The sequence below is a fragment of the Sander lucioperca genome, chromosome 16 (genome assembly GCF_008315115.2).
Source record: "Sander lucioperca isolate FBNREF2018 chromosome 16, SLUC_FBN_1.2, whole genome shotgun sequence".
In the NCBI taxonomy this organism is placed as follows: Eukaryota; Metazoa; Chordata; class Actinopteri; order Perciformes; family Percidae; genus Sander; species Sander lucioperca.
In genome coordinates, this window is record NC_050188.1 from 18,754,176 (window position 1) to 18,769,415 (window position 15,240).

Consider the following 15,240-nt stretch of genomic DNA (forward strand, 5'->3'; position numbering starts at 1 on the left):
TAGTCAGAGTTGGAAATCACACAGCGTGATCCTGTGCAACTCGAAGAAAGCTCAGTCTCTTAATTAACCTGATAGTCTTAGGGAGTGCTGCCCAAAAGCCTCCATGCTAATCTGCTGAGTCCACTGTGGCCAATGAGGCCATTCTGCCTGTTTAAACTAGATGAATGGATCAGAAGGAGATTTTTTTTCTGTTGAGACATGTCCTCTATTATATCTACTGTACTGTTTGTAACCGGCCCCGCAGTGAGTACCCCGCAGTGGGTACTCAGCACAGTGTTAAGGTCAAACGCATATTGATCTGCTCTGTTAAAGGTCCAGTGTGTAACGTGTTTAGTTGTTCATTATCAAAATCTGTGTTGCCCGTTCACAAACTTGTCATTTTTCATGAATATTTACCTCCACCATCAATTCCAAGTATTCCTTTCATGCACCATCTTGAACTACGTTAGCCGGTAAGGGACATACAGGACATACTGCTCCGACACACTGGACCTTTAAAGGGTGTGTCTGTCTTTCTTCTTCACAGAGTTGAACAATTGTTTCCATTTACAGCTTGCCAAACATGCTCTTACCCCTTAGCATCTCTCCCAGTCTCTCACTCACAGCCATACCATTTCCAGGACAGGTGTTTTCACATGGAGGCTGCTGCAGCATGTGCCATTTGTGGGGCATACTGAGCACATTCCCTTTGCTACAGTGGTGAGAAAATAGCCCATAACTGAGAGCAAGTCGAGGCAGGCCACAAGCCACTACAAATGTAATGGAGACATTATGGTCCCACCAGGAGATGGAGATGGAGCAAATGACTGTGCAGCTTCAGTTCATTCAAGGACAGACAGGTGGTCATAACAGTAAAATATGGCAGATGTTGGACACAGTCCTCCTCACTATGTAGGGTTGTAGTTCGTAAACAATCCACAGTCAGCTAACCCAGGATGGAGGTTTGCCTACTCTGCATGTTTTCTATACAGTGAGTTTTTGATCACAGCGATTAACAAAAAATATAATCAGTAAAAAAAAGATTCAATAAATAAAAAAAAAAATAACGATTAATAAAATGAACATAACCAACTAAAGTAGATAGATAAATAAAAATAAGCAACAAAACAAAATACAATAAAAATGACCCCAGAAATAAATAAATAAATAAAAATTAAATTAAACTAAATTAGCTAACAAAATGAATAAAATAAAATAAAAAATAGATAACTTACAAATTAAATAATTAGCCAACTAAATAAATAAAATACAAGAAAACATAGATAACTAATTAAACAACATAATAAAATAGCTTCCTAACTAAAATGAAATCAAATAAATGAATACAAAATTCTTTAATCTTTTATAAATACAATCCTAAAGACCTACATTTAAAAAAAAACACGGCATTAGAGCATTCAGAGAAAAATAACATAAATTTAACACCAACATCAAGTTTGTATTTCATTTGAATTGAAGCCAACTATAAAGTTGTATGCTCAAAACTGTTAAGACAAAGTCACAACATTTATATCAGCATTTAGGTTAAGTGTAGTTAGGAGATGATTAGCGGATATTAAAGGTGCGGTGAAGAAAATTACGCGCACTTCCGCTTTAAAAGCGGAGCTGTGTGTAGCTGGAGAGAGTCGCTGTAGCGATGCCGAGCCCCGGATCTGCCTTCAGTAACCGCCGGCCTGATCTCTGCTGCACAGTGCGCAGTGTAGGCGCCGTCATCACAGTGGACTAGTTCACCTGCGGAGTATACAAACATACGACCGACGGTTTGGATTTGAACTCTCATTGTTTCCTACAGGCTATGTGACAGCCGGTAGACGGAACTTTACGCAGGGAAACAGCAGGTGAGTCTACGAGGCTACACCTGACGGATAATTCACCTCGCTGAATTTGAAACCAGTTTGTATTCTCCTCCCAACTCCACTTGTTGATGGGGGGCTAACTAACGGGCTATCCCAGCAGTCACACCGCGGTGATATAGCCTACTTATGCGTAAATTTTATAAAACCCTGTCCGACGGCAGGGCCAAGGAAGTTTTAAATGGTTATGTTTTGTGGCAGATGGTGGTGATGTTTGGCGACCGGTAACAGCTCGCGACATCAGATCGTATTACACAGGCTGCCACCGGGGTGAGGTGCGGCATGGGGAACCAGATGGAAAAGCTGTCACATCTAAGTTACGCAGAAGTTCCCACAGTGGACCCGAACGGCGTGGACACGGAGGAAGGTCCGCGGATCGGCGTCTCCTACATATTTTCTAACGACGACGACGAGCTGGAGGAAGGTTGCGCGGTCGATGCCACCAATAAGGACCCGAATCAGGAAGAGAAACCATACGACCAGCGCGACGAGGTGGAGTGCGCCGTCTACAACAGAGATGAATGCATTTACGAGAAGAGCGTCAAGTCTGCCAACCTGGAGGTTTACTCCCCGGAGAATCTACTAAACAAATGTAAAGCAGGGGACCTCGTGGAGTTTGTTGCTACCGGTCAGTTCCCACACTGGGCTGTGTACGTGGGGGACTTCCAAGTGGTGCACCTGCACAGAGCCGAGGTGAAAAACAGCTTTTTGACAGATGCAAGTCAAGGGAGGAGGTGTAGGGTTGTGAACGACTTGTACAAATTCAGATCTCTGGGTCCGGACATGGTGGTGCAGAACGCGATGGAACAAGTGGGCTTAAAAGACCGAGAGCTGAGCTGGAGGAACTCCGAGTGCTTTGCCGCCTGGTGCAGGTTTGGCAAGAGGGAGTTCAAGATGGGTGGGGAGATACGGATAGGCAAGCAGCCCTACAGGTTGAAAATATTCATGTCCGAGAAACATTCGCACATGTTAGAGTTTCAGAGTTTGGAGGACATGATCATGGAGAAGAGGAGGAACGATCACCTGGGCAGGACAGCTGTGTTGCAGGAGCTGGCCACTCACTTCAGCAGCGCGGGGGAGATCAAAAGTGAGCCAGGCGCTGACTGATGGCTGCCCTTATACTGCTCTTCGAAAAAAAATTGATTTGCAAGTAGAGTAGCCTTTATCGAACATTAACTGTTACACCCTGCTTTAATCTATAGCAAGCCTTCACTCCTTCGTTTTATTTTTAATCTATAGCAAGCCTTCACTCCTTCGTTTTATTTTTAATTGGGGCACATATATCACTATTTCTATTCGAATATTGTCATTTTAATTGTTTTCACGCGAGTCTATAGGCTATTACTGTAATTGCCTTGAAGCCACAATCACCATCCTCAGATGCTTAATGGCCTTAGCAATTATGAATTAAATTTTGGGGGAAAATTTTAATTTGATTGAATTAGTTGATAGGCCTGTTTGTAGGTACGATAGCCCCTCCACAAAGAATGTATAGCCTAGTTTTATAAAAGCTTTACACATTTGTCTCAAACTGTCATGATTCTGAGTGACTGTTGTTCTATTCATGGTGTGTCCTGTTATTTGATCCTTGTGTGGTTTAACTTCATCCCTCCGCTCACCCAGACGGAGCTGCTCGCTGAATACAAGACGGATTATTTCTGCCTTTAAGGGTGATTCTCGCACCAGCACATGTTGGAGAAAATGTTGTAGCGCTTGTGTTACACTGATCAAAGTCTGTCTTACCCAAAGTTTGAGTAAATCATGACTCATTGTCTCTTTTGACCCTTCTGTCATATTGTTTTACTTGCATGCACAATAATAAGAATTTCATCAATTTCTGTTGTATTAATTAATACTGAGAACAGTATGTGCTGTGTTTTAAAATGCTTGTTCTGTCATCTCATGTGATTCTCTCAAACTTTAGTAGAAAATAGTTTAATTTCTTGGGTTTAAAAAGTTAACAGTTTGAGCTGCTGCAGAAGAAACCTTCTCAAAATGATTGTCAATACAGAGAAAAGATGAAAAGACTCTTGAATATCGGAGTTGTTATGTAAAACAAATGGCTAGGGCTGTGTATTAGCAAGAATCTGGCGATACATGGGTCACGATTCAATATATTACAATATATTCCGATACTGTGCGTAAGGCGACATTGGGATTTTTTTTAAAGTATAATTTTAGAAAAACTAATATTTAAAACATGATGTGCATAAAAGTCAAAGAAGTTTACTTTAGGTAAACAATTCAGTACACAGAAAATCAAACTGCCAGTTTGGGATTGTGGTTAACAGGTTCTTAGTGAGCACATTTTTATATGCTAAAGTAGGCCAAAGTTCAGCCATAGCTACATTGTTGGCTTCTAGCAAAAAGTCAGGCACTGCTAGGCACTGTTAGGCGAGGACACTAGTGGTGCGTCTCAGCATAGCCATCTAGCCGTAGGGCGTTTAAACACAACATAAACGTGAACCACTGTCTTACATGAATATTTTTGCACGTAAATATATCGATATATCGATATTGCGTTTTTGAAAATCGATACAGTATTGCAAAATAAAATATTGCGATACTCAAGTGTATCGATTTTACAAATGGCTCACATGTAAGTAAGCAGTTTCTCAGTCAAACTGCTTTCTTTCTTGCATGATTTTACACCATATTTTACATCAGGAAAGTCTCTGACTTTCCAGTAACTAGTTGGTAGTTTGTATTTGTTCGACTTTTACCAAAGTCACAAACCAGTTTTACCATGGTTTTGTAGACTAGGGTTATTGGCTAGCTTGGGGTCTAATCCTAGTGTTTTAGTCTCACAGAGTTGCCTCACTTTTAGTTAAGGCATCACCATGGTAACCTATGCTACAAGTCTGTTTAAAACCAGACTACTTATCTGATATATCAAATGTATAATACCTGCTTCCTGTGCAATTCCTCAACCAAAACATAATCCTACAGTGTTTTCATGCCATTTTTCTAGTGAAAAACATTCACTGGTTCCAGCTTCTCTCATGTGAGGATTTGCTGCTTTTTGTCTGTTTTATATCCTTGTTAAATGGATGTCTTTGGGGTTTTTGATGTTGGACGGGTAAAACAAAATATTTCAAAGATGTCACTTTGGATAGTAAACTGTTTCATCATTTTTTTATTTATTTAATAGACTAAAACAATTAATCAATTGACAAAAAAGCAATCGTCAGATTAATCAATTCTGAAAGTAATTGATATGTGTATCCCTACCTCATTCCACAGCGCTGTCACTATTGTGGGGAGAAAGCTTTTGATTATTCCAGGGGCCAACAGCTGACAAATTGTATTAAAATCATAAAGGGGGGGGGGGGCCTAAAGCAACATTCCTCCAGGGACCCACCATTCCCAGATGCGGCCCTCCCGACAGCTCATAGTCTTAATTAGCTTTGTAGCAACTCATTGGACAATGGCTTGAAAGTAACAGACAGTCATTGATATCAAAAAGTTACATACTAAAGCTTTAAAGCTGTGTCAGTGCTGGAGTATGGTCTGGATACACTGCTTATCTATTCTAGGATGGGGAAGAAGAAAAAAAACGCTCTGGGTTGTTTTTATTTCTTTAAACCAAACAAAATCATCTTTGGTGGTGCTAAGCCCTTGCAAAAGATAGCGGGAAAAAGAGGGATTAAGCCTGACAACACAGGCTTTATCCCAGCAATGTACATCCGGTGAGCCAGGCTAAATCGAATGTGACAAATGATAAAGGAGGAAAAACCTGCTGAATTAACAGTGTGTTTGGATGAAACACTTTTTACAGAATGACAGAAATGCTCCTTCATTATCGTTTATATTAGAATTACAATGGATGTTCGCAGCATTTTTAGATCATCTGCCACCTTTAGTATTAAACTAAGACCGACCATAATATCAATAAACTAAAGTTGTTGTTGTTGCATATAAAATCCACTGCATAATGTTTGGAGGATTCCAGACAGTATTTGTTTTAGCTACAGCCCCGAAGAATACGAGGGAACATTGTAATGTTTTTATAGCCTCAACACTGCATCAGTAGAGTGCCCTGATGATGGCAGTGATAAGCTTGTGGAAGCCTATTCTATCTGCAGTTTTCCACGAGTGATTCTCTTGCATCAGAAAACTGAAACTAACAGAAACTGTTACTTTTGATTGTTATGTTTTCTCATTTTAATATATTCTAATGGTTTATTCCTTTTGAGAGAACTGAAATGTTACTCCCAAGGCTAACATTCATTCCGACTCCGAGCTTTATATGTTACTTGAAGTGAAACGCATTAAAAAAAAATCAAATATTTTCAGCAATTTTGCAAATGATTACAGTTTTTAAACGGAGCAACTGTGTTTTTGCACACAGTTGTTACATGTATAGCAACAGAATGAGGAAGCAGTAAACCCGCAGCTTAAAACCTATAGCTGTCTGACCTACAGTTTCAAATAAGTCAGACTATTTAACTCAAAATCATCTAGGAAAGTCTGTCAAATTTATAAATATCCTTTCATAATGACCAAAGGGAACAATCAGACTTAAATGCTACATATGGTAGGGCATGGTACGTGGCTCTTTGGCTGCTTTAGCCTCCATGTGCTGTATTTCCCAGCAGTTGCTTTGATATTCCAGTGCTGTAATCAAATTAGGACACAGTAAACTGTCCTTAGGGTCTTGTCAAGTTCAGCCTTTATTAAACCATTTTATATTGAACAAAGAGTCATTTAACTAGACAGGAGTACAGCTGTGCAGATGTTACTGCTGTAGCTGCAAAAGGCGTTAATCCTTTTTTGCATCAGGAACATCCTGTATGTGAGGTACTGTGCGTTGCAGGGTACTTGAGATGTTTGGCTTAATTTGAACTTTATAACAGATGAACTTCAGTGTGGGGAGGCAAGGTTGGTACCTGCTGTTTGGGTTTGTTTCTGGATACATCGATCAATGCAGTGTTGCCCAACCTTTTTGTTTGTGAGCCCTTAAAGGGAAACTGTGCCGTTTTTTAGCTTAATTTACCTTAACTGAACAGCTTCAGAGTCATTGGAATGGTTATATGACTTTTTTAGAGTTGAATGGTGGTCGTCTCGCTCCCCCCTAGCGCCTGTGAGCGGAAAAACCACCCTTGCAACTTTCAGCCGGCGAGCCTCCGGCCTCAGCGTCAGGAAGTATTGCGTGATATCAGGTCTCGCGATGTAACGAATTGCTTCACAGCACTGCACACATACGCTCGTTCAGGAACCGGCTAACAAGGTAGCGATGGAGTTTTTCACACTATCGTCATGGCTGAGCCGGCTAAAAAAGAAGCAGAAAGCTAGGAAAGCATTGTCGGAGGAACAGAGAAAGAGGAAACGGCAGACTGACCGAGCGAGGAGTCAGACACAAGTAAACATTGGAGCTGCCAAATATCTATTCCGAAGCTGTAGGGGGAGCTCTATAGAGAAACCTGCGAGCAAAAACAGCCAAGAAATGGCCAAAACTGCATAGCGCCCCTTTAAAATGAAGCAATCTCTACTTGTGACCCATCGTCACAGGTGCTCTCCTCAGTGTGAACATGAGCTGTTGTCTTCCTCAAGCTGTTTAACTTAAAGGCCTAAAGAGGGGAAAGCATCTAGTATCTGACAAGAAAAGGTAGCAAAAAAAGAAGGGAGAGTAAAATAAGCATAACTTTTGTTCTTTACTTACTCATATCAACACTGTTAAACATCTCCTTTTTATCTTCTTTTGTCTATAATCACATTCTAAAAACCTCATTATCTTCAAACAAGTGAAAACAAATCTTCAGGTATCGTAAGAGTTTGCATATAATAAGTGCAAATAAGTGGCTTTATCTTGAACAAAGACTGAGGCATGTTGCTGCACTTGAATTAAGACAAATGAAATTTGATTTTAGAAAATACTTGAACAAATTGATATACATTAGAAACAAATAGAAATATTGTCACTGCACGAAGTAGATGTTTGGCATAATCAATATTTTCTTTAACAATGTATCAAATGACAACTTAAAAGGTGATGATGTCAATAGTGTGTTAACCACTTGTTTCAGCTGCCCCAAGTGACCAAAATAATATATATAAATAATAATATAAAATTATTTTAGGTTTAGTTATAAGCAAAAACCGCTTGGGAAGGAGGAGATTTTTAGTGATCTTGTGACCCTTCAGATTTATATTGGAAAGGAACCCCAAGGGATCGGTGTGTCCTTTGTTTGGTGGTCTTATGCTGTGTTTTTATTTACATGGGAAGCACTTGATGACACTTGGAACAGAAAGATGCTTTAGAAATACATGCAAAATCCTTAGACATGTAAGTCAGCTAGATAGGGGACTAAATTGCTCATAGGTATGAATGTGCAAGTCTTTCTGCCTCCTGCTGCATGCTCGAATTGGCTGCCTGTATGTGATGCACAACCTCTAAATTCATATCAGGAAGTATGTTTTATTTTTATACAGAGCGTTCCTCTTGTAAGATTGTGGGAGGGTGAACTGTGCTCCTACAGCTCTTGCAGTGAAGCAGCATGAACTCTCTCCCAGGCCATTCCTCTTGATGAGATGTGAAAGCTTGGACAGGCAACCCAATTATAATCAGCTGTCAGCGCTCACCTACAGGTACCTCAGCCTGCTTCTGCTACTACCTAGGTTTTGTGTCAGGATGTTTATTTAACTGATGAGATTAGTTGTATTATAAGAGAGCGGGGAATCCGTATTGTTGTCCCACTGTGACAGAAATACAATAATTTGCTGTACATGTGAGAGATAAGCATGTGAGTGATGAATAGAAAGTAACATTTTAACAAGTCTTGTTTTTAAAATGTTTTACTCTCAGTCAGAAACAATTTGCTTCCCATCTGTTTACTACCTCCACACATCTAGTACATGCAGATAAGTTGACGCACCTTAACGGTCAAAAACAGAAGTTTAAAAACCTGTTTGAGAGGCTCGTCTTACAGTGGTCCATTTTTCATTCTCATCACCACCACATGGGTGATTTAGCTTAGGAAAAAAATGCTCCAAATTGTTCTGATACCCAATCTCAAACAAAAGACTTGGCTCACCATTAGACCAAAACATAATACTTAAATGTGTTTTTCTCTTCACAAAAAGCCCCAAAGGCTTTCAATACAAGAGACTGCTTATATTTTCAGTTTTTGAGCTCAGGGTTTTCTATGTGGATTTAATGTGTATTATGGTGGTGGAGGCAATGGCGCTCCTTTTCCATCTGTAAGGTCGTTTCTGTACAGATAAAAACAAATTAGATATAACGCATTGATTAGTGACCTTCAAAGATGTTGGTAAGTGGATTTTATTCCCTTTGGACAGAGCCAGGCTAGCTGTGTCCCCCTGTTTCCAGTATTTATGCTAAGCTAAGCTAACCAGCTGCTGGCTGTATGTTAATATTTACCATACAGATATGAGAGTGGTTTTGATTTTTTTCATCTAACTCTTGCCAGGAAGGCAAATAAGCATATTCCTCTAATGAACAAGAAGAGATATCAATAGTGCTGTTGTTTTTTGTTACCATAAAATGAAAGGCATGTCACAACCCCATAACTACATCTCAATACATTTCATAATGCAGCTGTAAAAATAGAAAGGTCAGTAGAGAAATGAGTGTGTTGAATCGGTGCAGCTAAGGTCATTAAAAAGTTGAAACATGCAACAACAAGCATGCACACTCTCAGACACTTGTAAACGTTTTAGGATTCAAGTCCCACTCCCTTAGTGGCATAACCTGTCTGGACAAACAGAGAGGATGATGGGTAAAGTTATGTGATTACACCTGCCATGCTGGGAGTGAGTTAACAGCCACCTACCATAGCAACACAGCTTCTCTTTGTGAGTTAGTCATGCCAGCAAAACTCGCCAATGCCTCAAGGACAATCATTACACTGTGACATCGTACTTGTTATGGTAGGTTGACGAGAAACACTTTGAAAGGAGTAATGACTTAACAGTTGTATTTCCATTAACCCAAAAAAGCACTGGTGTGGTGGGTAATAACATTTTTTTCTTAAGAGCAATACTTTGTAACCTTTGCTGAAGAGCAGCCACTATGGCCACAAGCAGCAATTACAAGATGCAAGTGAAAGCTGTGTAACAGTAGCACAAATAGAGAGGAGTTGTAAAAAGTCAACGATCTGACTATCTGTTAAACAGCAATATCTGTCTAAAGTTTGCTAATGCTAGATATCATAAGCTAGTGGTCATACCAGATCATGTAAGGCCGTAGCAAGTCCCTGAGTGTATTGAACTGAGCAACATTGGGTTTTATTGCTAATGAATTCAACTTTTCGTTGTAAGAGGTAGAACGTGTTATTTGTTCTTTCAAATGTTATAGTCTTGCATTAGAGCAAGAATGAAAGACAATTATATGTTTTCTATGACTGTCCATAAACACTTTCAATTTTTTTTTTCTACTTGCATTGTTGTTGAGCTATGGTGTCTATAGCGATCAAGTTTAGGATTCATGAAAGTGCTTTTCACCAATGAGCTGGCTTTAGCCTCTGATATATTCACAACACTTTCTTGGATTCAATTTGTCTACCTCTTAACTTTTCCATTTCCCATTACTGGGGTGGCTGCCAGAGTATTTTGCCCAAAACGTTGCCCAAAGCTGTGTTCTTTCATTTGAGGTCCATGGTCGAGTGGAGCAGCTGAGTGGCTTGAGATGCCGAAGAGGCAGGTGGCTTCATTGTCTGCCCGGGCTTTGTTTATCCACGCTGTTGTCCTGTTTTTTTCCCATGGCAGCATTCTCTGGCAGCGGTTCTTTAAACTGATTATTTTGAGATGATAGGGCTTTTTGTTTGCTAGGGAGCACCCAAGTCACATTAATTGAGTTGTTTTAAATGATCCCAATTGGTTTCCAGGTAATTTGCATCATCTAAGTAAACACAAGCAATTCAAGTCATGTTTATATAAGCTTTTAGCGAACAGGTTTGTCAAAGCTGTACACCTTTAACATGATGTGTAGCGTTAGATGTATCGTTATTACATAAATAGTATAAATAGTTTTATTTATTTATGTTATGGAACACTGAAATTCACTTTGCTGCATGAGGTGATGCCAGGAAATCAAGCGCAAATTTACATACTGTAACCCAACAACACAGGCTTTTCTCTTCAGGGTTAGCGCACCATTAAATGGCTAAATTAAAGGACACAAGAGCAGAGCGTGCGAGTCAAAGGACGCGGTAGCCCAACTATTTCTTCTTATCGCTCCCTTATCTGTTGACACAGCTGTATATGCAGGCAGAGATCAGCTTTGAAAGGGCAGAACACCATAACAAATAAGTCTTTAGTGTGAATGAATTTCATTATTGTTTGTGTATTTTATAAGGACACCAGACTTTTCCCTTCATCAGTTCAATAAGCAGCTCCTGTCTGAACTTCTGGATGCTTACATCATTTACTTTGGCAATGATTTCCTAGTTATGGTTTAATGACTTTGCAGTTGTTTTAAGCTATTGAGTACTTATGTCTTCAATTGCCCTTTTTTCTAAATATCCTTGATTGAAGAGTCCTTCATTCACTCAAAGTGTCTCTTTAGTTCTACCAAGCCGTGTGTAAAATTGTGCCATACAAAGATTAGTCTGTAATTCTTCTACTAATATAACTATGAGCTTATTTAGTACAAGCTTGAAGTCTAAACTGAAACATGTACATGCTGCTGGTGCTGAATAATGCCAGCTATGAATCAAAGCTCTGAGTCATCAACTGATGTTTTGCATAAATCCCAGACTGTGTGAAGTGAAGGTGCATCTCTGGGAGCAGAACAGAGTGGTCTAAACATAATTATCTATGTGTGAATCATGTATAAATATGCAATATGTTAGTGTGTCTGCCACATCTTGGGGACATATTAAAGCTGAACATCCATTTACATGCTCAATATGTGGCAGCCTCTGCACAGACTGTTTGTTTGAATCCCTCCTGGCCACAGTTGTTCCACAGTCTAAAATAATCAGCCCTCATTTAGAGTCGTCAGAGGCATTAGAGAAAAGTTTACAAGAAAGTGTAAAGAGCAGGAAGGAAGTACTCCAAAAAGCCAATTTGCATTCTGCCTCTCCTCCTCCTTGTGCAGCTTTCCCCTTAACAAACAAATTAACAACAACTTTCACGAGGCTGGCTGAGTAATTACTTGTTCAAAATACGATGCTCTTGAAAGCACAGAAAATTGTTCTGCAACACATTGCCAATTTTTATATTAGTTATGAATGTATTTGAGACTTTTTAATTACTGTAATCTGCTCACTCAGTTACTTTCAAACAAAAAATACTTTTTCAGAGTTCACTGTCTAGATACATCTTCTGGCTTTTGGCCAAGTGATGATTGATATGTGTCTGTACTGATTAATATAGGGCAAAGTGCACTCTCATAGTAGCATAAAGGAGAAATTGTTCCTTTACAAATGGAGAGTTTTTCAGGGTTATTACCCAAATATTACCCTCCTGTTAAAACATTGTCTTTTATTGGACTGGAAGAGCACATGATGCAAATAGGCCATAATGGCATTTTCTCCTGAGCTGAAAGGGAGCATATTGGTCATATAATTTTGATGGTGGATGGAGTGTAGTAGATGGGTAAATTGTTGAGTGACAGCCCCTCTCTGCCAACAGCTGAGGGCACGCTCTAACTGGCACATGCCATCTGTCTGGAGATCTGGGGACCAAGGTGTTACTCCAAAATGTGTGTCACTGTCCTCTTCATTGCACAATCGGAGCAGGATGGCGATCGATCACTCATGGAAGCTGATCTCGGGTTGTTTTTCATTTCTCACCTCAGCAGTTAAGGTCAAGGTTTAGGGCGGCTGAAATGATCCAAGACCGAAGACTGATGGTGTATAGAAAGAGGAGAATTGTAATTTTAGGCTTTAGTCCAGGGTGCCACCGTTAACTTAATCAGCTTTAGGAGCTGGCAGTCTGCTCTCTCTCCACAGAGTTAAGGGCTTTGCCTTACCTGTCTTTTTAGAGAGGCCATTTGCTCAGATCAAGTGTCAGTATGCTGAACTTTCTCTGCTAATGATTCCACAGGCGGTCGAGTTGCTGTCACCAGCAGCTTTGCAAAAAGAGAGAATTGACTCCTCTGGTATGGTACATCATTCTGCAGAGTGCTGAAGGCAGGGAGGTCAGCCAGCGTGTTACATGACATATCAGTATTCATGAAATTTTACCCTCTCTTGTTTAAACCCCTTGGCTCTGTCCTCCTCGATCTGGTCACATCTGGAGGGCGCATTCGGCCAAATGAGCATCCACGTTCTAATAGCTGCTCATTTGCATAAATGTGGGGCTTCCAGATGCCAGCACTGTGGCAAGTAGGCTGGGTCACCTCTCCGGCATGTGTGAGTGAACTCTGACCTCCATTGTGGCTCTAATTCTGTGTCTCTGCGTATGAAATTTCATTTATTCAAAACCCTTACTTTAAAGCAGCTAAAATCAATATTATTATAGTAACGAAAAATTAATGCAAAGTTAAATAACCATTCGACTGTGCAGTTTCCCTCATCTCTAAGGAGCGTTTTAGCATCTTCGGCCCATTGTTTTGGTTTTACAACCCTCAACTTACCCACACCTCTGTTTTGGTTCAATCACGTCCCTCTCAGCAGGTCGTTTTCAGCTAAAAAAAAGCTCTCATTCCCTACTGTAAACAACCTGCCCAACACCAAACAGCAGACAGACAAAGTTAATGGCTATCTGGTGAACATAATGGAGCATTTAGAGCCAGATATTTCCCCCGGGAGCTAAAAGAGAGTGAATATTGGACTTACATTCGTCAGGTGGCCAGAAACACAAATCCAAATGAATGCTTAATTTGCTCTGTGACTGCTGGATGTGTAAATACACAAAACAAGTCTAACAAGTTCACCATATCAACCCAATGGTTATACAATTATAACAGTGTGGACATTTTTATTTATGCTGCTCCCAAGTAGCAAAAAAAAACCGCAGCTTTAAATTTCTTTCAAACATCACTGGATGACATGAGAGGGGTGAACCTCATTATTAACTTAACTGTATTAAGAGAGTGTGTAGAAGAGAAACTGACAAAGACACTTTCAGATTTATGCCTCCGGTGCTCACCATGTGGTCCAGCTCCTGCACTGCAGTTGCTTCCAGGCAGGCGCAGAGCCCTTTGAAATCCTAACCTTAAAACACAATACTCACCCAAGGCTGGTACGATGAAGAAAATGAGCTTGACAATCAGGCTTAATCTCAGACAAATGTAAAAAAGAGCCTAATTAGAGGAAATGATTCATGTAAATTGACTTGTTCAAATATTAAATGTACAGTTGCTGTACTTGCAGCAAAACCTGTTCTAGAGGTGGATTTAGGATAAGGATTGTAAAATAAGTGGTAGAATGTGGTAACCCAGTAACCCACCAAATCAATAATAATTCACTGATATTTACCAGAGGTGAGGTACACTACACAGGTACGTTTACTCTGTATTTGTATTCACAGTATGTGTAAAGCCGAGAATAATGAGCTCACACTCATGAGGCGCATTTTCATCACTCTGCCTGGTGTGTTGGCCAAAGCAGAAATTCCAGTGCGTCAAGAGGCTTGATTATGATAATAACAGCGGTACAGAAAACAAAGGTTCAAGTCAGCTGCTTGGGGAGGGTAAAGTTAGAGAGCCTTATACTGATTAAGGGTGTTTGAGCAGCAATGTTATGTCAGAGGGAATGTTAATAACAGCGTGAGGAGTCACACAGTGCCACAATTTGAAAAACAAGTGTGCTCCAATTACACTGCAAAGTGCATATAGCTCATATGAGTTTATTTAGATGTTGCATACTCCACTGTGAGTTGCACTCACTGTACATTATTGTTGATATTAAACTGATATACTGAGGCTATTTTGCTGTAGAGGAGAGCTTTTCCTATTCACTCTCCATCTCATGGAACACATCAGCGGAGTCATATCTGCTTTATCAAAAAAACACAAGGAAGCCTGCTGAGTTACATGCTCAGTGGTCTACATTGTTTGGAAGCAAAAGGAAATGTCTGTTATTGTTTGCTTTGTTGTTAATGCTGGTTTTATTCCTGTAATTTGGTTATTACCCCAGTTTTATGAGACACAGTTTGCAATGTTTGTTTTGATAACTGCTACAGAATAAATAAACATCATAACTGTATTATTATTGTCCTCACACGGACATATCTGCCGGTCGGTCTTCACATTCAATGCCTCTTATCGTAGGAAGCCACATTCATTCACAGCTCAAGAGTATGCTGGAGCTCTCAGGCCCAGCAGGAAGCAGGTTATGAACCCGATCATTAGGCGAAAACTGCATGTGCATTTGCAGGGATTGTACAGAGTGATGCCATCAAGATAACTTACCTGTCCTCACCTGCCTGACTCTTGTTCTGTATAGCATGCAATCTTAGAATGAGGCTTGCATCCTTT

At 40.1% G+C, this 15,240-nt stretch overlaps 1 protein-coding gene across 2 annotated transcripts; it reads left to right on the forward strand.

Annotated features, from left to right (window-relative positions):
* Positions 1–1,587: 1,587 nt before the first annotated feature.
* On the forward strand, positions 1,588–3,687 carry lratd2a (LRAT domain containing 2a). 2 transcript variants are annotated; one of them, XM_031296341.2, is made up of 3 exons: positions 1,588–1,838; positions 2,055–2,940; positions 3,468–3,687. In XM_031296341.2, exons 2-3 carry the CDS (start codon positions 2,136–2,138, stop codon positions 3,491–3,493), a joined length of 831 nt encoding a protein of 276 aa, XP_031152201.2. In that variant the 5' UTR covers positions 1,588–1,838; positions 2,055–2,135; the 3' UTR covers positions 3,494–3,687. The 2 variants fall into 2 exon arrangements, 1 of the variants encoding a protein (XP_031152201.2); XR_004895429.1 differs by having other exon boundaries at positions 1,588–3,072; positions 3,109–3,687.
* Positions 3,688–15,240: the final 11,553 nt, after the last annotated feature.